This window comes from Panthera uncia (assembly GCF_023721935.1).
Source record: "Panthera uncia isolate 11264 chromosome A3 unlocalized genomic scaffold, Puncia_PCG_1.0 HiC_scaffold_12, whole genome shotgun sequence".
In the NCBI taxonomy this organism is placed as follows: Eukaryota; Metazoa; Chordata; class Mammalia; order Carnivora; family Felidae; genus Panthera; species Panthera uncia.
Genome location: NW_026057579.1, coordinates 473,906 through 494,696, shown reverse-complemented (window position 1 = coordinate 494,696; position 20,791 = coordinate 473,906). Strand labels below are relative to the sequence as shown.

At 39.8% G+C, this 20,791-nt stretch overlaps 1 protein-coding gene across 3 annotated transcripts in view; it reads right to left on the bottom strand.

The window, feature by feature from the left end:
• KCMF1 (potassium channel modulatory factor 1) overlaps nucleotides 1-20,791 on the bottom strand; it is a 77,636-nt gene that overhangs the window by 9,544 nt on the left and 47,301 nt on the right. For all 3 annotated transcript variants that reach the window (XM_049652042.1, XM_049652043.1, XM_049652044.1), the window contains 2 exons: nucleotides 16,296-16,435; nucleotides 773-874 (listed from right to left, as the gene is read on the bottom strand). In XM_049652042.1, the coding sequence (XP_049507999.1) occupies nucleotides 773-874; nucleotides 16,296-16,435 (242 nt within the window). The remainder of the gene's footprint in view (nucleotides 1-772; nucleotides 875-16,295; nucleotides 16,436-20,791) is intronic.

The window sequence follows — 20,791 nt, the reverse complement described above, 5'->3', positions numbered from 1 at the left end:
GAAAGTCGTGATTAGCTCTTGAACCACTTCAAACTGCAATGAATACTGAAACCTTTACATGAAAATGGACCCCTGAGTTAATAGGTGACAGTTTTCGAAAAACAATTCATAACTTGAGACGAGAAGCACACAGCGTACAAAATTAATTACTCCGGTGGGCTGTTCATCTCTTGAAGATCACAGGGAACATCACCAGCAACTGCTGAGAGACAGACTTGTGAAGGGGAAGCAGAAAGGAAAGCGGGAAAGGACTTCAGAGCTGGCCGTGAACTGATGCGATCCTACTCAGAGACTGGGCAGGGATTGGCGGTCTCTGGAGAAAGGGGCTCCCAAGGGAGAGGAGCCCCGGCATGCACTCCTGCTCATCATCCCCCATTAGAACAGGGTACGGCAACAGAGGACACAGAGGGGAAGCACATAAATTCTCCTTGTACTCAACTAGATTTTAATTTGGATTAGTGTTTTCCTCTTTTGTATGAAAACACCCTACTGAAGACTTATCACCCGGGCAAACGGTCTTAAGGGAATCTGACCGAAACGAAGTGAAGATGACGAGCAAGGCGGCTTTCAGTGAGTGTTGTTCATGTGACGGGCACAGCATATAACAAGAGAAATAAATTGCATCTCAACACCGAGTCACTTTTAGGAAAGGTCAAATAAACTCAAATAATTTGGAAGTTAGTTTATCTCTTTGGGTATGTTGTCCTTAAAAATAATCAAAATGACAAACATTACAAACAACTCTATCCCTTCTTGCTTCTTAAAAGGATATTAAATCTCTAGGGGCTCTGTGTTCAAGTGTAAGATGAGCTGCAAAGTCATCCGTGACATGATTAGGATCGCCTCCAGGTAATGCTGCACATATTGGACAAATCTGAAATGAAAGTAAAGAAAGCAGATTTAATAGATGGATATTGATCAGACATCTTGTTGGATGAATATTTTACTATAACTGAGTTTTAACCAGGCAACAACACAGTAGAGATCCTGAACTAGTAAACAGCAACGGAGGCCTGAATATGAACTACGGCACATCCACGCTGTTACTTACAACTCCCAACAGATAACCTCTCAGGGTCAGACACAACGGTTCTAGACAAAGAGCTCAAACTTGAGCTCCAGTAAAGCCTTCTAACAGCCTGGCCGATTCATTTGCATGGTCTGACAAAACACTTTCCATAAAAAAAAATTTGTTTAAAGATGTGCTATTTAATTAGTGCACATTCACATCTGACTAAGTTTGGTCTTGAATGGTAAAGACGGAGACATAGGCCTCCCCAAAGTAAGCTAGATTTGAGGGCCAATCTCCAAATACGACAGCAAAGCTCTTATTAAAATACAACTATACAAGCTCATATATTAAGACAGTGATTACTGGTAATGTGCAAATATGCTCTATAAATTCATGAATAGGACTTCCAAGGGAAAATGGAGATGGGAGCCCATTTTTAGAACTCTATCTTTCAGAGGAATGAGAGGCAGAACAAAAGCTTGTTCAGGTTAAGGTCAAGGAGTAGAAGACCAACTTCTTGTGCGCCTTAGGGCAAGGGATAGGAGAAAGGAATAAAGTGGTGTGTGCACACGCAGAGCTCAGGGGAGCCTTCGGAGGCTGGAAATGTGGTTTCTGAAGCAGTAGGTTAGAGAGGAGTGGTGACACAGGAAGAAGAGGGGTAGGATCAAAAGAAAGGAACTTTGAGAGGAAAGGCCCCTTCTCTTCCAGAAATCCAAATGGGTAAATGATGGTCTAGGAGTGGAAGCCAAGCCTTGAGGTGTAAAGAACTTGAGAGCTAAAGAACAGAACCAAACAGAAAGGTCTGATGCAAAGGGGCACAGCCAAAGGGCGCCCCAGGAAGTGTACAAAGCTTTAGGCTTGCGTCTCTCTAGGGAGAAAAGAACTGAGGCTAGGATATGTGACTTATGTTGCCAATACACGTGTTGTATCTCTGAATTCTTTCACCTGGAGTAAAATTCAGGCACTCGGTTGACCTTGCTGCCTGCCTGTGGTGGTGTAAAAGAGATGAAGAGGCAGGCGCAAGGCGAGACTTGGGAGGCCAATGCTGGCATACGGACGGGAAAACAAACTATCTGATCCCCAGAGCCTAGGCCAACGCAAATCACCATCTTCTCAGGACTAGAAAGCAGAAGTCCCCTGAAAGTCTGACTCAGATTTGATTCCAGTTCCTCTTATGCCCATTCAGCTGTTCTGATTATATCTGCTTCAGGAGTCTGAGAAATATCCTTAAGAAAACCTAAAGATGCTCATGAGAAATAACACTTAAGCAGGACAGTGTGCAAAAGAAGAAGGGAGGTCACACAGGAACGTGCCTGCAAAGAAATGAAGAAAGCACTGGATAAACATGTGCATGCCTTTCTTAGAAGATGCCACAGAGGTGTTCAGACGTTTTTTCCTCTGTCAGAGAGAAGAGCAATTGTATCTGTTCATAAATTTACAGATTATCAACTCTCTTTCCCAGGAATTTAGGTTTTACTGTCTGTGTCATTCCTGTACTATGAAACTGCCAGGCAGCGTCTGCTGTACTTATTTTACTTTTTGTGTGTTTCTGTCTTGCCTAGCTAGATTGTCAACGGTTTTGAGAAATGCAGGACAGTGTGATTTGGTTGTTGTTTGGGAACCGTGACCAGACTTGCTTAAAACAAAAAGACCAACAGGTTTGGAGAAGCAGAAAGAACCTCTGGTATAACAAATCAAACAAACAAGCCAGCTTAGGTATTTTTGAGTCCCTCAATTTTGCAACAATTTAACAGGTGCTGGACAATGCAGAGCTTTATTACAATGCGACAAGATTACAAGTGTTAAGATTTTTATCCAAAGAAAAAATAACCATTAAGAGGAAAAGGCACCTTCCTTCTAAGATATTTGCTTTAGACTGGCCTTTGGCCAAGGTCTATGCACAACTTGAACTGCACAAAAGATAACTGTAGAAGTTTCAGTACTTTGAGGACACACGCAAATGTTCTTAGATGAGAGAAGTATCCTTGAGAATATGCATTCCGGAAGGAAGACAAAATGGGAAAGTACAGATATCAAATGTACTAAGAATGCCGTAACAGGACTGAAAGCCTCCTATACCCTAGAAAAGCACCTTCGAGATGGGGATGTAGACTAGTGCTTAGTTTTGAGTGTGTCTTTACTTCCACACACCCAGTATCTTGCAGAGGACAGAAAAATTCCACACAAAAGATAACGCTGTTAACCCTAAACTTACGAGTCTGTCAACATTAATATTTATCATGCTTCGACTGCCACATGATATAGTAACATCTATTAACTTGAACAAGCAAATTCCATGTAACACATTATCTTAACGCAATGACAACTTGCCAGCGTTCAGGCATATTGAACTGGCTTAAGTCAGTGTTTCCTGAAATTGGCTGAGGATAGAATTCATCCAGAATATTTGGTAAAAACACAGTTCTCTAGGCCCCTGCCTGGAAACTGATTCTAGGAGATTTGAAAATCTATATATATATATATTTTAATTTTTTTTAACGTTTATTTATTTTTGAGACAGAGAGAGACAGAGCATGAATGGGGGAGGGTCAGAGAGAGAGGGAGACACAGAATCCGAAACAGGCTCCAGGCTCTGAGCTGCCAGCACAGAGCCCGACACGGGACTTGAACAGACCATGAGATCTGTTGGTCTCACAGACCATGAGATCATGACCTGAGCCGAAGTCGGCCGCTCAACTGACTGAGCCACCCAGGCGCCCCTGAAAATCTATATTTTTGACAAGGGTCCCAGTTATCTTATAATTAGGTAAGTTTGGTAAATACAGCTTAAATATACAACGGTATTTAAAAATAATAAATATCCTGAGGAATGAAACATGAAATGTTGTATTTACTATCCCCTGGCTCAAATTTTCTTTTTCTTTTTTTTTTTTTTTAGTGTTTTTATTTTTGAGAGAGAGACAGAGCACAAGCGGGGGAGGTGCAGAGAGAGGGAGACACAAAAACAACCACAGAGGGGTTAAGTTCTCATGATGTAGTGAGCTCTTCTCCTTTTTCTTTTTTTTTTTTGGATAGGCTTCATTACAAGTTTCTTGGCCATTCTGTTCACTGTTCCAGAAAATGCATTTTAAAAAACTGTCTATCTGATCCAGCATATAACCTGGCTTGAACTGAAGCTACTAGACCACAGCATTATAGAGAGATCGGTCTTGCACCAAAATCATTCAGCAGATGCTGAGAGCTAGGCTGGTTCTTTACCATGAGGCTGACCCACTTTGGAGCATCATCCTCTCAGACCACTTGAAACTGCCCTTGAACTCAGATTCTGGGACACTAAGCTTCTTGTTAACAGTAAACACTTTTTTTTTTAAAGTTTATTTATTTACTGAGAGAGAAACACAGAGAATGGGCGGGGGGGGGGGGGGGGGGGGGGGGTTTGTTGAGAGGGAGGGAGAGAGAATCCCAAGCAGGCTCATCAGTGCAGAGCCCGACCTGGGGCTCAACCCCACAAATTGTGAAATCATGACCTGAGCTGAGATCAAGAGTCAGATGCTTAACTGACTGAGCCACCCAGGAGCCCTGTAGCAGCAAACACTTTAAGTGAAATAACTGGTTTGACAATTGGTATTTCTTGACTAGGTTTCTGAAACTTGATAAACTCATTTATTTCATTTATCTGATTAATTTTAGATCTCTGAGAAATACGTTCCTTTTGAGTAACTGTTCAAAAGCTGTGATTTCCCTATATCATCTTCTATTGTTACTTTCTAGTAACACACCAAATGTTTGATGCATCGTTTGTCTGGCAACGATGATCTTACGGCAGCACAGCTTCTTTGTAGTTCATTTTTTGGACCCTTTTTAAAAAAGATTCATTTTCATCCACATAATCATTATGATTAGGTTCATCCTGTCACAAAAGGACTACAGAATCACTCAAATCCTACCATCCTTCCATTCCCAAGTAAAAGCCCGGGTGGCATGATGGCGGAGAAAGTAACATTATTCCTCTGTACAAATGTCAAACCTCTTTATTATCCACCAGAACAAGTGGACAAATGTTCTCGTTTTAATGGTTCTCTAGTATCTGGCCGTACTCACCTGATTCCATTTTATTTCCCATTATTTCCCACAACAATCAATACCTTACCATCCCTTCTGCCTATGTTTCTTTCTCAATACCACATCTTAGTTCATGTTGTCTCTTCCCTCTGAATAATGCCTTTACCTTCCCATTCTGTCCACTTTTTGAAATCATACCCATTTTTTCAAGGCCTACATGAAGTCCCAAAGCCCTCTGACTCCTTCCTGTGTTATTCTCCAATTGTGTCAAATAAGCTAGTTTGCTCTTCAGATGGGCCATAAAGTCTGTGTGGGTTGAGGCCACATGTTTTACAGTTGTTATGCTGAGAGCCATTGTGCCTTACTCCAAGAATTCAGAGGCCTCAGAAAGCACTTCACACTTTACATACTAAACGTAATGTTCTTGGTTAATACTTGGGGAGATATGTTCAGAAGTCACGAACATTTATCTAGAGAAAGGCCACTAAAATCTCCCTTTCCAACTTGTCCTTAATAATTGACCCAGGAATGATCTAGAACAGAGAATCTTCTGACATTATCCTCTGAGGGCAAAGAAGGGAAGGTAAAGTGAGTGTTGTGTTCTCCTCACCCTCTTCCTGTTTATAACTAACGACTCAATTTCTCTCAGGCACCCACACATTTTCTCACATAAGGCCCTTCTGCAGCCCCCCACCTTCCTGTTACTTTGCTTTCTGTCCAGTCATTACATGAACATTCCTTCTCCTTGCTCCTTTTCTCTACTACAGCTGTGGGTCAAGTTATGAAGTGAATCACGGTTAAGAAGATTAAAGGTATTACTCTTGTATCTGAGGAGTTACAGGTTCTGGACAAAATTACAATGCAGTGAAGAATAACTGCCACGGCTCTACTGCCTTCAGAAAAGCTGCTTATTTACTTGTGTTCGGTGAGTTTGTGCACCCCCCACATCATAAGCACAAGAAAGATAAAAACACAATTCCAAGTCAAATAATTTTCCTTTGTTAATATTATACCAACTTTCTTTCTTTCTTTTTTTAATACATGGGGAGGAGAGAAAGTTCTTTTTTCTTTTCTTTTTTTTTAATGTTTATTTATTTTGAGAGAGAGAGAGAGAGTGTGAGTGGGAGAGGGGCAGAGAGAGGAAGAGAGAGAATCCCAATCAGGCTCTGTGCTGACAGTGCAGACTCCTACGTGGGCCCCAATCCCACGAACTGTGAGATTATGACCTGAGCTGAAATCCAGAGTCAGACACTTAACTGACTGAGCCACCCAGGCGCCCCTCTACTAACTTTCTAACACAAGATTACATAGGTTTTTCCTAAGCTAGCTTCGAAATCAAAATTCACCACATGATGTGTTCTGCCAACCTCGTACTTATTTATTGTGCTCTGAGTTTCAAGCTAGGTGTCCAAAGGACATTTACAAAAATAACTTCTTTTTAAGTTGGTGTTTTCTTCTTCCTTTCTTCTCATATGTGTAGGTTATATAAATTAAATGAAAACATGTAACAAAGCCTTGTGAGCACTGTTTCAGATACGGGGCACCTTCTGGGACTGCAATAAACACGGTTTCTCTTGTGCTACTGTTTACAACTGCGACCGTTTTCTAGTTAAAGATCTATGCCAAGAAGTCCAGGTGGGCTACTTAATGAAAGTTAATGAAAGTTCTCACCAGTCAAATTTGTTATATTGTATAATTTTGTTACTATGGATTAACTAATTCATTAAGTATTTACTGAGGACCAAATCAGTGTTCACTTAATATCCTGGGTTATAAGATTATTAAGAAACGAAGACAGTGAACATGGTGATCCTGCCACCATTCAAGTTCATACAAATTCCATTTTTTTTTGAGTTTCATCTCTTCTTATAAATTGGGATGTATTTTTCATTATTTATTCAAACCAGATTACAATTCATGTCTCTTCTTTTGAAGGGCTCTTAAACTCAACTCTAGATATACCCCACGCTTGTTCTGTTAGGCAACATTTTCTGATCACTTGCAATATAATGGGATGTTTTTAACAGAATTTCTTTTACTGAAAAGTGATGATCCAAAAAGAGCTATTAGAATTTAAGGCCAAGACACATAAAAAAGCCTTCACATGCATTTTAATCCTTAGAGTTAAACAAACATAAAGTTGATAATCTACCAAGCTAACTATTGCTGAGGTTTATTGGTGATGTCAGGTTTTTGATCTCCTACCCAATTAAAAGTGGTTCATCTTATAAAATCTGTAGCTATAATAAATACAAGACTGAATGCTGGAGTTTTGCTTTGAAGAGATACATAAAGCACTACTGGAAAATCTTTTGGGCCTAGAACTATCTAAGTTGTAGCCACTTGCACCTTAACCATCCAGTTTGCCAATAGAGACATAGGTCCTTTCAAGACTTGAGTGAGCACACCATTCAACTGGATTACAATCTAATTTTCTATTGTTACAGCGCAACACTGAAATTAACTTATAATGAAGTAGGAGTTACTTCATATTGAATTTATTTTTCTCCTCAGTTCCATTCTCCCCATTTTAATACTTAGGTTGGAAGTGTCACATGCTTCTAAAGAGTAGCATTTAGAATTTTAGGAGTTTTTGCTATATACAAAGGTTTTAATTTTCCTTACATTTTTTTTTTCAATTTTTTCATTTAAAAAAATGTTTATTTATTTTTGAGAGAGAGAGACGGGGGGTGGGGGGCAAAGAGGGAGGGAGGGGCAGAAAGAGAGGGAGACACAGAATCTGAAGCAGGCTCCAGGCTCTGAGCTGTCAGCACAAAGCCCGACGCGGGGCTTGAACTCACAAACCGCGAGATCATGACCTGAGCCGAAGTCTGACACCCAACCGACTGAGCCACCCAGAAGCCCCTTCCTTACATTTTTATACATGATTTAAAAGTCCTAAATAACTAAGTTTTGGTTTTAAATGTTATTTTACTTACTTACTTAAAGATTTTTTTTTTCTTAAGTAGGGCTTCATGCCCAGCACGGAGCCCAAGGTGGGGCTTGAACTGACCCTGAGATCAAGATCTGAGTTGAGATCAAGAATTGGATGCTTGGGGCACCTGGGTGGCTCAGCTGGCTAAGTGATGCTTTTGGCTCAGTCATGATGTCAGGTATGTGGGATCGAGCCCGCATCGGGCTCTGCACTGAGTGTGGAGTCTGCATGGGATTCTTTCTCTGCCACCACCTCCCTGCTCCATGCGTGCTTTCTCTCTCTCAAAATAAATACATAAATTTAAATCTTAAAAATAAGAAAAAGCTAAACGCTTAACTGACTGAGCCACCCAAGTACCCCTTGATTTTTCACTTTTAAGTAATCTCTACACCCAACATGGGGTTCAAACCCACAACCTCGAGAACAAGAGTCATACCCTCTACCGGCTGAGTCAGCCAGGCATCTCCTTAAATATGTTTTTTGGGCAGAAATTTAAACTATATGTGTACACTGATGGGGCTCCCGGGTCGCTCAGTCGGTTAAGTGTCTGACTTCAGCTCAGGCCATGATCTCACAGTTCGTGGGTTCAAGCCTTGTGCTGTTGGGCTCTGTGCTGACAGCTCAGAGCCAGAAGCCTGCTTCAGATTCTGTGTCTCCCTCTCTCTCTCTGCCCCTCCCGGCTCGTGCTCTGTCTCTCTCTCAAAAATAAAAATAAAACATTTTAAAAAAATAAAAAAAAATAATTTAGCAACAGTAAAATATAACTCCAAAGGATTCAGAACTGTCTTTTTTCTTTATCCTGCCCACAATTCACTCTAGATATGAGCACCCATGCTCACCTAGAAGAAAAACCCCAATGTCAGCTCCACTTTCTTAATCTAACCCGGTGCAAGCTATATTTATTACCTGTAGACTTTGAGAAAGGACATGGGAACCTCTTACCTCTTAGTGGTATCAAGAAGAGCCTGAAAGATGCAGGGAGACAGGGGCAGGGAGGCAGTGCCTGAGAGCAAGAAGCAATTTTAGTGAAGAATCAGAAATAAACTCTACCTTAGTTAGTGGGTCTGTGTGGTTTACAGTGAGTTTAAGTTAGAGTCTGATAAGGACTGAAGCTTTCTGCATGTTCCCCTTCTCAAGGGCATAACCAGTTTGTCAAGTAAGACTGAGTTTGCCAGAGCTTCCTAGAAAAAGATGACCTCAGCTATGAACATCAAGACTGGCATCTTCAAATAATTTTACCAGTTTTTTTTTTTTTTTTCTAAATCTGAGGGGCAGGTCCGGAAAAGAAGAGACAAGACTGAAAAGCATTTAAAGAACTTCTGAGTCACCCTGTAATTTGCCAACAGTTGTCGAAGAGCTCCCATCTTTATACCATCCTTCCTACAAATCTTTCTACAAACCCTGCAGAACATTTCTTTGACTTAAAATTAGCTGTCTGGACACTGAACTAGACAAACCAGTATTTTATAGGACAAAGAAGAAACCAGACTAGTGGCTAAAGAAAAAAAAAAAAATTCAAAATGAATGTGTGTAACACCTGCTATTTTACCCAGTGCTCCCCTTCCCATTCAGAAAACTGCCCGTTTTCCTTCCCTTACAGGATTTTAATTCAACTTCAACATAGGAGAAAGTAGAAAGCAATGAAAACCCTACCCAGGAAAAACAACATACTCTCAAACAGCAGGCATTTAAGGAACTTATTTCTTACAGAAATAGATTTTAAAAATGTCATGACACATGTATATAGGATTATCCCAGAACAAATCTGGAATCCCCAAAATATCTCCTATCATTTCCTTCCCTGCTCACAACTCCAAAAAATCTGCTGGGGTACTAATAGCTGTATCACTCTTAAAATCAAAAGTACTATGATCTTGGGGTGCCTGGGTGGTTCAGTCATTCAAATGTCCAATTTTGGCTCAGGTCATGATCCCACAGTTCGTGGATTTGAGCCCCATGTCTGTGTGGACAGCTCAGAGCCTGGAGCCTGCTTCAGATTCTGTGTCTTCCTCTCTCTCTGCCCCTCCCCTGCTTGCACTCTGTCTTTCTCTCAAAAATAAATGTTAAAAAAAAAAAAAAGTACCATGATCTGATTTTAAACAAGTAAATGTGTTCAAAGTAACTATTATTTAAAAATATGCAAAGACAGCCAAACACTAAAGACAGGAAAAACTGATTTATAAAATAGAAAGTGTTTGGAGTCAAAAGTAATGAAAAGCACAAATTGTAAAAGTACCAAATCCTAATCTTCTACAATCTCTCCAGCTAAATGCAGCTGAGCAGTGGCAATATGGTTTCCCTGCAGCAACTGTATTTTTCAAATCCTATGTATTTATTTCTACAGCATTATTAGATAAAATACCCTTGTGAGTTCATAGAAAAGCAGATAGCATCCAACTGCATTCTCTGATAAAGAATGCAAGCAGTAAGAGTCAAAACGTATTTTTTTCTTTTAATGTGAGTTTGGCTTTTAAATGCTTACCTTTCCTGATTATCTGATTAAAAGGGTAAGAAGGCAGTTACAATGTTTAAGAAAGTGTATAAAATTACATTAAAAGAGATGTACAAACTGTGGTTCACTCCACTGTTGCCCCTAATAAGGAAATAAGTGCGGAAGTTAGCTCTACATATTGACATATTAAAACAGTCTCTCAATGAAATACAGATAGATTGATGATCAGGATTTAAAAGTCCTATAGACAGTTTAAAACAGATGTCACTTCTCATAGCCTTCATGAATAAATCATATCTATCATGTTAATTTGGCTGGAATATTTGATCTAATACTTTCTTGCTTGCTTAATTTAGAGATCAAATGCATCTAATTGTTTAGTACAAATTTGCCACGACAATGATGATAAACTATTCTGTGCTCTATGACATTCAAACAACTGTTTAAATATTAAGTAAGTTACCAGCTAAAATTGATTATTCTGAATCATGAAAAAAAATTCAAAGGTCCTTTTATGCCATCGTTTTCTCCGTAAGAACTGTTGTCATTAGTTTTTAAAGTGTATGTATGTATGCATGTAATCTCTACACCCAACGTGGGGCTCAAACTCACAACCCTGAGACCAAGAGTCTCATGCTCTTCTGACTGAGCCAGCCAGGTGCCCCAAGAATTATTACTCAAAATAAAATTGTCTAAAGTCAGACTATGGGAAATTTCCAAAATCATTCTTTCTCCGTGATTTTTAGTTCTTATAAATAAAACACAGTACAACCGTACTATTTCAAAACTAAACTCCTTTTGTTAAGAACACACCTAAGTCTTCATTAAAAAGGGGAGGAAATGGGGGCACGCGTGGGTGGCTCAGTTGATGAAGCATCTGACTCTTGATCGGCTCAGGTCATGATCTCACAGGTTGGTTAGTTTAAACCCCTCATAGGGCTCCATGCTGACAGTGCAGAGCCTGCTTGGGATTCTTCCTCTCTCTCTGTCCCTCCCCTGCTTGCTCTCTCTCTTAAAATAAATAAATAAACTTTATTTCTTTTATTTTTTTTAAACTTTTTAAATTTTTTATTTATTTATTAAAAAAAAATTTTTTTTTTAACGTTTATTTATTTCTGAGACAGAGCATGAGTAGGGGAGGGGCAGAGAGGGAGACACAGAATCAGAAGCAGGCTCCAGGCTCTGAGCTGTCAGCACAGAGCCCGACGCGGGGCTCAAACTCACAGACTGCGAGATCATGACCTGGGCTGAAGTCGGACGCTTAACCGACTGAGCCACCCAGGCGCCCCTAAAACTTTTTTTTAACATTTATTTACTTTTGAGAGACAGAGCACAAGCGGGGAAGCGGCAGAGAGAGAAGGAGACACAGAATTCCAAGCAGGATCCGGGCTCTGAGCTGTCAGCACAGAGACCGACACGGGGCTCGAACTCACAAATGGCGAGATCATGACCTGAGCCAAAGTCAGACACCCAACCGACTGAGCCACCCAGGGGCCCCATAAATAAACTTTAAAAAGAGGGGGGGTTGGAGGGATGCTTGGGTGGCTCAGTCAGTTGAGCGTCTGTCTGACTTCGGCTCAGGTCATGATCTCACAGTTCGTGGGTTCAAACCTTGTGTTGGGCTCTGTGCTGACAGCTTGGAGCCTGGAGCTTGCTTCGGATTCTGTGTCTCCCTCTCTCTCTGCCCCTCCCTCGCTTGCACTCTGTCTCTCAAAAATATATAAACATTAAAAAGGGGTGGGGGTAATGTTATCAGTAACATAAATGAAGAGCACCTAAAAGCTGGACACTACCCTAACCCCTTTTCTGGAAAGTAATAAAAATGAGTAAATCAAATGAAAAATAGAAAGCAAGAAGTTCCCAGCAATGACCTATTAGAAGACTGCTGTTATTATGAACAGAATAATACATTAATACATACATTTCTGGAAGAGGGAAGAAAATGTTGGTAAACCAAAAAGTGCTTTTATCTTTTAAGCATAATATTCTTCAGATAAATTACAAGAGATTTACTTTAACAACTGAGAGCAAGCTAACTACATGTCATTAATGAAATGTAGCAGCACATTTCATCTAAAAACAAAATCTCTGACGGCTTTCAAACTAGCTACGGTGCAAGCTCAAATACATAGGATTTAAGAAAAAATTCAGGAGTCACTTCTTTTATGTCCGAAGAAAAGTTTTTCTACCTACCATGTTTCTTCCACCATCCTAACACTTCCTCAATAATCCTTCATATCTGCAATCCCATTTGACCACTACTGCTCACTTCTGCTACTAGATTGATGGATTTTAAAATTACATACTGTACTACACTTCCCCTTTTAATTCTTTCCATTACCCAATCTACCCAATCTACCCAATCTCGTGGTAACTGTGTGGGATTTTAAGAACTTGTGCTTAATCTCAAGATCACATTGTTTACCATGTTTAGTGTTTACATAAAGACTCCTGAGGGCTGCCTGGGTGGCTCAGTTGGTTAAGCATCCAAAGCTTGGTTTCAGTTCAGGTCAGGATCTCATGGTTTGTGGGTTCAAGCCCTGCATCGGGCTCTCTGCTGACAGTGAGGGATTCTCTCTCTGCTCCTACCCTGCTCGTGCTTGCTCGCCTGCTCTCTCTCAAAATAAACAAATAAAAGCTTAGGAAAAAAAAAAAAAAGACTCCTGAGGCTATGCCCAATCCACTTTTTAAATTTTTAACTAGTAATCACCCTCACTCATTCTATGTCAGATGTTGTTTTGCATAGTATCTGGTTTTGAAGGGTCCTCCATACCCTCAAAATCAAAGTCTCTTGAGTAATCCCAAATTAATCTTAAGAAAGGGGGCAAATCTTATATGGGGCCTTTAGAGTCCCTATTTGAAAAAGAAAAGAGACATATAGACAAGGTTATAAAGTTGTCTACAAAGTTGTTGTATTTTTTTCTTTTTAAAAAATGTTTATTTATTTATTTTGAGAAAGACAGAGAGTGAGTGGGGGCAGGGTAGAGAGAGAGGGGAGAGAGAGAATCCCAAACAGCCTCCGCAGTGCAGAGCCTGATGCGGGGCTTAAACTCATGAACTATGAGATCATAACCTGAGCCAAAGTCACACACTTAACTGACTGAGTTAGTTAACCCTGGCGCCCTGGGGCACCCTGGCGCACCTACAAAATTGTTTTAAACATTAACCTTCAGTAGAGTTTCTTACCAGCTATGTCAGGTATCAGTAAATGCTTACTAGTGGTGACAATAATACCTACAGTGACATTCTTTTACCCCTATATGTTCCAAATGGATGCTGGTTAGAGGAGGGAGATCCTTAAGTCCCATGAAGTTACAAACCGGTGGCCTAGCCGACACATGGAAGAAACACAGGAGCAAAGCAAGATAGCACATTAAGCATTTAGAAAGAAAAATGTAGGTGGGGCACCACGGTGGCTCAGTTGTTAAAGCATCTGACTTCAGCTCAGGTCATGATTTTACAGTTTGTGAGTTCGAGTCCCACACTGGGTGAGTTCGAGCCCCACTTGAGGTAAGCCTCGCTTCTCTCTCTCTCTGTCTCTGCCTGTGATTCTCTCCCACTCCTGTGATTCTCTCTCTCTCTGCCCCTCATTCACTAGTGTCTTCTCTCTCTCTAAAAACAAAAAAACAAAGAAGAAAAAAAAGAAAAAAAAAGGAAAGAAAAATGTAAATAGGAATAGAAAATGGGGTACACATGAGTCCCCCGCCAAAATAACATGAGTCACTCTTGAACTCCAGAAGTTTTCCACGTTTGACTAACCATGACCTTGGCAAAATACTGGGGAGGGCGGTGGGGTGAGAGGGACACCTAGTAACACCTAGTAACATCACCTGGACATTTATAAATGCTTCACACGCATGCAGAGAGGCACTCAAAATACTTAATAACTGGTGGCATAGGCACCAATCCTTCAGAACGGACACCAGTCAGTAAGCCATATGTGGTGCCAGCCCTGGACTGAAGAGGACAGGACTCACAAGATTTGAGGAAGAAAAAACCCTGTACCTTCATATCAAAGATTCTTGTTTGCTTGCCATTTTTCACTTTGAAACGCCTGGGTGGAAACAGAGGGCAGATGTGGTGTTCATGCAGACTAAGGGCTGCTGAGGAGGGAGCAATCCTTAAAATACTCCACAAAAACCAATTTAAAAACAGTATGGCCACTGTCTTGAACTATGTACAAAAGCTTGGGAACTTAACAAAGGCACATACTGAACATGCCTTATAAGAGACAGACCACTAAACCATTTGTAGATGGTAAATATTTAATTTTCAAACTGTGAATCAGGTGTAGAGGAGTGTAAACAAATTATGAGTATTTACTTACAGGAAAAAAAAAATCAAGGCAAAGCTGCTGAGGCAGAACTACTCATTCTTATTTCAAAAGACTAGCTTTTCGCTCATGGAAGGACTTAACTTTCTGCTGGATTCTGCAATTTGGGGTGTGGAAAACTGAGTAGCTGTCCTGCCCCAGTGGAGTGATGAAGTACTATCCCAGGGCCTACTGGCTAGTAAAGATTTTAAGAATGCCTGGTTCAGTAAGAGAAACCCCTCTCTGTTGTATCCAGTAACAGAAATTAAGTCAAAAAGAAATTATTCCAAATTTCCCACAACAACGAGGATGAGATGCGATCAAGTCCACATTCCTCATACTGGTATCTGGGACTGAACCAAAAGGAAGCAAGGTCACCTTTACAAAATAAGAACAACAAATTAAGAACAGTAGTAAAATGTGTCAACAGTGTTCTGAGGCTCCAGATGAGAGCAGTTCTGAGCTGTTAGATACGAAAATTTGGCTTTGGGACTACATAATGTCAATTTACCAAATGGTTGACCTACACACCTTATAAGCAACTTTAAGCATCCAACTAAGCAGTGTGAATGGGAATAAAAGTGAACCTGTAGTACTCACAGCTGTAACAGCAGGGCTGTAGCAGAGATAAAACAGGACAATGGTTAAGTAGGGACTCTACAACCCAGAGGGACTCTGGCTAACTTCAAACACCAGGCTCTGCCCCTCAGCAGCTGTATGTCCTCGGACACCCTATTTCTTGAGTTTCAGCTAATTTGTTTTGAATACATTTAGGGGCGTATTAGTTGATGCAATGTGCAATTGCTTGTGCCAAAATTCTCCAAATCCCAGAACTACAGTTCCATTTCTCATCTCTCACTTTATCTATTATTACAAATAGTAAAGGTGGGGAAGGGTGCTCTTTTGGGTGTACTTTATCGTTTCTTAAAAGTTGAATATATGCTGACTCAGATGTCAAGTTAAATACCCAAAAAGCTTTCAAGCCAAGATTTCCTTTGTGCATTATTCCAGGTCTTTGGCTCTTAGCCAGTTGGGAAAGATTAGAGTAGAAGGAACTTGTAGGGACCTTAGAGCTCCGACCAATGAACCAAGAGATCTGACCTAATAAAAACAAAGCGATATGTTACAATGAGATGTGACAATGGATTATTACTTATCACTTAAAATTTTAAAATTTCATTATGAAGGCATTCTTGTAGAAGAAAAATTAAGCAGGTAGCAAGAATACCTGCTTTTTAGAAAGAGCTGTTCTTCAGGGTGGGGTGCTTTTAACCTGTTCACAGTACATTTGCTAAGGGCTCCTGAATTTGGTCAAGATTCCACACTGTGCTTTTAGCAACAGGGCGAGAACGGCTAGTGTGAATAAATGAAGCGTGTTATCTTGCACACATGCAACCTCCTAGGATGTGTAAAACTTGCTGTTAAAAGAGCATTTTAATAATTATTATGCAAACAGTATCAGTACACTTAGTAGGAGACAGAGGATAGTGACCTAGTTTTACTTTTGTTAGAAATGATGTACGTTAACACATCACTTTAGATACAAGGTTTCTTCACTTACCACTTCTGTTGATGTTTCTGCATGCTCAGAAGTAACATGTTCTTGGAGCGATGTCTCCGTATAGCCCATTTTTCCACAATAGGGACAAGTAAAAGACTGTGGCTGCTCTACAGAGAAAGCTTCCCCACCATAATACAAATCTGAAAAATAAAGTGGAACTGCAGTGAGAAATAATAATTATTGTTTTCTTTTATCACATGAAAATGTAAACATATGGTAGGTACAATAATGTAAAACAACAGTGTCCCTGAAATCTCCAAAAACCTCACCCTGTCAAAGAGTGCTTAGGTACCTCGTATGTGCAACATCCTTATTTTGCCTGGGACTCCATGCCACCCCTCCAAAATTCCTTTTTCACCCACAAAGCTATTATTTCCTTAAGAGAAAAACAAACAGGGACACCTGGGTGGCTCAGTCGGTTGAGCATCCGACTTCAGCTCAGGTCATTATCTCACATCACAGTTCGTGAGTTCAAGCCCCGCATCTGGCTCTGTGCTGACAGCTCGGAGCCTGGAGCCTGCTTTGGATTCTGTGTCTCCCTCTCTCTGCCCCTCCCCTGCTCATGCTCTTTCTCTCTCTCAAAAATAAAGAAAAAATTTTTTTAACGTTTGTTCGTTTTAGAGAGACAGAGAGAGACAGAGCATGAGCAGGGGAGGGGCAGAGAGAGAGGAAGACACAGAATTGGAAGCAGGCTCCAGGTTCTGAGCTGTCAGCTCAGAGCCCAACGTGGGGGCTCAAACCCACAAACTGTGAGATCATGACTGAAGCTGAAGTCAGATGTTTGACTGAGCCACCCAGGTGCCCCATCTCTCTCTCAAAAACAAATATACGTTAAAAAATTTTTTAAAAGAGAGAAAAACAAACAACTTTTTATCCTTTCATTTAACTTTGAATGTTTTTTTAAGATATTTTTAAGTAGCCTCTATACCCAATGTGGGGCTTGAACCCACGACCTTGGGATCAAGAGTTACATGCTCTTCTGACTGAGCCAGCCAGGCCCCCTCCCTTCATTTAATTCTGAAACATCTCTCATTTCACATCTAGTTCTAATTTTACTGTAATTTATTTTTTCTTTATCTCTGTGGCTACTGTACCAATGCCAGTGTCAACACAAAGAAATCAGCAGAGGGAGAGGTGCCCAACTGGCTCAGTCGGCAGAGTGTGTGACTCCTGATCTCGGAGTTGTGAGTTTAGTTCTATACATTTGGTACAGAGATTACTTAAAATAAAATCTTAAAAAAAAAAAAAAAAAAAGAATCAGCAGGGCATATCATAATACAAGAACACAAGTGCTCGGAATAGGCAAATGTGATCAATATGCCAACCCCCAGACGCAGCTATCTGTCTAAAGCACACACCATTCTTACAGCAGGAAGGACCCTGAGCAAAAATGCTAACTTGAATGGAGTACTACCACAACAGACTCTGTCCATATTGGTTACTGAAGAACTGATGAATTAGTGATATTCTATGGGAATAATCTGTTTGCCTCATTAGATCTCAAGAAATAAATTTATTTTTCTCCATTAGTAACACAAAAGGAAATGCATTTGAAAGTATATTTAGTATGTTATGTCACTTCATTCCAAAGAACTATACTTAACATGGAACAAATGCTTAATTTAATAGGATATGAGGGGGCGCCTGGGTGGTTCAATCAGTTGGGTATCCGACTTCGGCTCATGTCATGATCTCGCGGTTCATGAGTTTGAGCTCTGCATCAGGCTCTGTGCTGACAGCTCGGAGCCTGGAGCCTGCTTCAGATTCTGTGTCTCCCTCTCTGCCCCTCCCCTGCTTGTGCTCTTGTCTCTCTCTCTCAAGAATAAACATAATAATTTTTTTAAAAATAGCACATTATAAGAGAAAATTTTATAAGAGAGAACATTTGCTATGTGAGAGATTTGTTCACATTCATTTTTAGGAAGATTTAGGCTATCTTAAAAGTATTTGCCCATACAAACTTGTGCACACACACTCACACTCACACACACGCGCGCGCACGCGCACACACACACACACACACACACACACACACACACTATTATATGTATAAGATTTGCCAGGTATATTTGGGATAGGTGGGGATAAATATATAAAAATCAATAAAACTTCACTTGATAAAAGACATCTACAAAAAAACTATAGCTAACATCACACTTATTGGTGAAAGACTGGATGTTTTCCCCCCTAAGACCTGGAACAAGACAAGAGTGTCTGCTTTAGCCATTTCTATTCATTATTTTACTGGATGGTCTAGTAATTAGGTAAGAAAATGAAAGGAAAAGCAGCTAGAGGGAAAGGAAGAAGTGGAACCATTTGTAATCAGCAGATGACATGACCTTGCATATAGAAAATCCTAAAAAATCCAATTAGATCCTATTAGAACTAATGAACAACATCATAGGATATAAGATCCATACAAAAACCAATTATTTTTCTATACACATGCAGTGAACAATCCAAAAATAAAATTTTAAAAATACACTTACAATAACAAGAAGAATAAAATACTTAGTAACACATTTAAAGAAGGAAGTATAAAACTTAACCTCTGGTAATTACAAAACTTTGTTGAAAAATATTAAAGACAAACTAAACAAATGGAAAAACATCTCATGTTCACCAACTGGCAGACTTAATACCGTTGCTCTCCAAACTGATCTATAGACTTAAAACAATCCCCATCAAAATCCCAGTTGGCTTCTTTGCAGAAATGTGATGAGCTGATCCTAAAATTCTTTCATAGAAACTCAAGGTATCTAGAATACTCAAAACAATCTTGAAAAAACAAAAAAACAAAACAAAGCTGGAAGACTCATACTTGTCAATTTCAAAGCTTACTAAAAGTTTACAGTAGTTAAGATTGTGGTACTAGCATATAGACAGATATATAAATCAATGAAACAGACGGAGACTCTAAGAAAAGACACATTTATGGTCAACCAACTTTCCTAGTAGCTTTATTGAGATATCTCAGACATATAAAATTATGTATATTTATGATATCCAACTTGATGTTCTCATGCAGTATTCACTGTGAAAAGATCACCATGTCTACATAGTTACCTGTGTGTTGAAAAAATTTAAGATCTGTCCTCTCCAAAAATTTCAAGTATACAATATAATATTGTTAACTATGATCACCATACTGTACATTAGCTCCCCAGAGCTTATTCATCTTGCATAATGAAACTTTGTACCATGTGACCAATATTACACCATCCCCTACTCCTTCCACCTCAGGGCAACTGATTTTCAACAAGAATGCCAAGACAATTCACTGCATAAAGAATAGTCTTTTTCAATAAATGATGCTGGGACAACTGGATATCCATATGCAAAAGAATGATCTATCTCATCATTCCATATACAAAAATTAATGCAACATGGAGCAAAGATCTAAATGTAAAAGCTAAGGGGTGCCTAACTGCTCAGTAGAAAGAGTATCTTACTCTTGATCTCGGGGTTGTGAGTTCGAGCCCTACACGGCATGTAGAGATTACTTAAATAACTAAAATAAAAAAAGTAAAAGCGAAAACAATAAAACTCTTATAAGGAAACAAAAATGTAAATCTTCATGATCTTAGACTGGGTAATGGTTTCTTAGATATGACACTAAAAGCAAAACAAAAGAAAATAAAAAGATAAACTGGACGTCATCAAAATTAAAACTTTTGTAGGGGTGCCTGGGTGGCTCAGTTCAGTTAAGCATCCGACTCTGGATTTTGATTCAGGTCATAATCTCACGGTTTGGGAGTTTGAGCCCCGCATGAGGCTCTGTGCTGACAAGCACAGAGCCTGCTTGGGATTCTCTCCCCCCTCTCTCTGCCCCTCCCCCACTCACTCACTCTCTCTCAAAATAAATAAACAACAACAACAACAAATGAAAATCTTTGTGCTTCAAAACATACCATCAAAAAAGTGAAATGACAACCCATGAAATGGGAGACTTCTGCAAATCATCCACCTGATAAGGAACTTGTATAAAGAGTATATAAGGAACTATTAAAACTCAATAATAAAAAGACATATTACCCAATTAAAAAAATGGACAAAGGATCTGAACAGACATTTCTCCAAAGTAGATATACAAATGGCCAGTAAGCACAAGAAAAGATGGTTACTATTATTAGCCATCAGAGAAATGCAAATCAAAACCATATGAGATACCACCTCACACCCACTATGATGGCTAGAAACAGAAAAGCTCCGTGCTGAGTGTGGAGCCTGCCTAAGATTCTCTCTTCCTCCCTCATGTGTGTGTCTCTCTCGCTCTCAAAACAAAAAAACCCCAAGTGCCGACTAGGTAAGAAATTATAGCATGAAACATTTATAGCCTTTCTTATGGATTAACAAGGGCTTCTAATCAACTGCAGAAACAGAAACTGTGCTTTCTGGCAGCCAGAGCAAGAATACTTGTGTACTGCTAGCACGAACAGTTCCTTTATTTTACTGAGGCGCTCCTTCCATCTCATACCGTGTCAGTTTTCTAGATA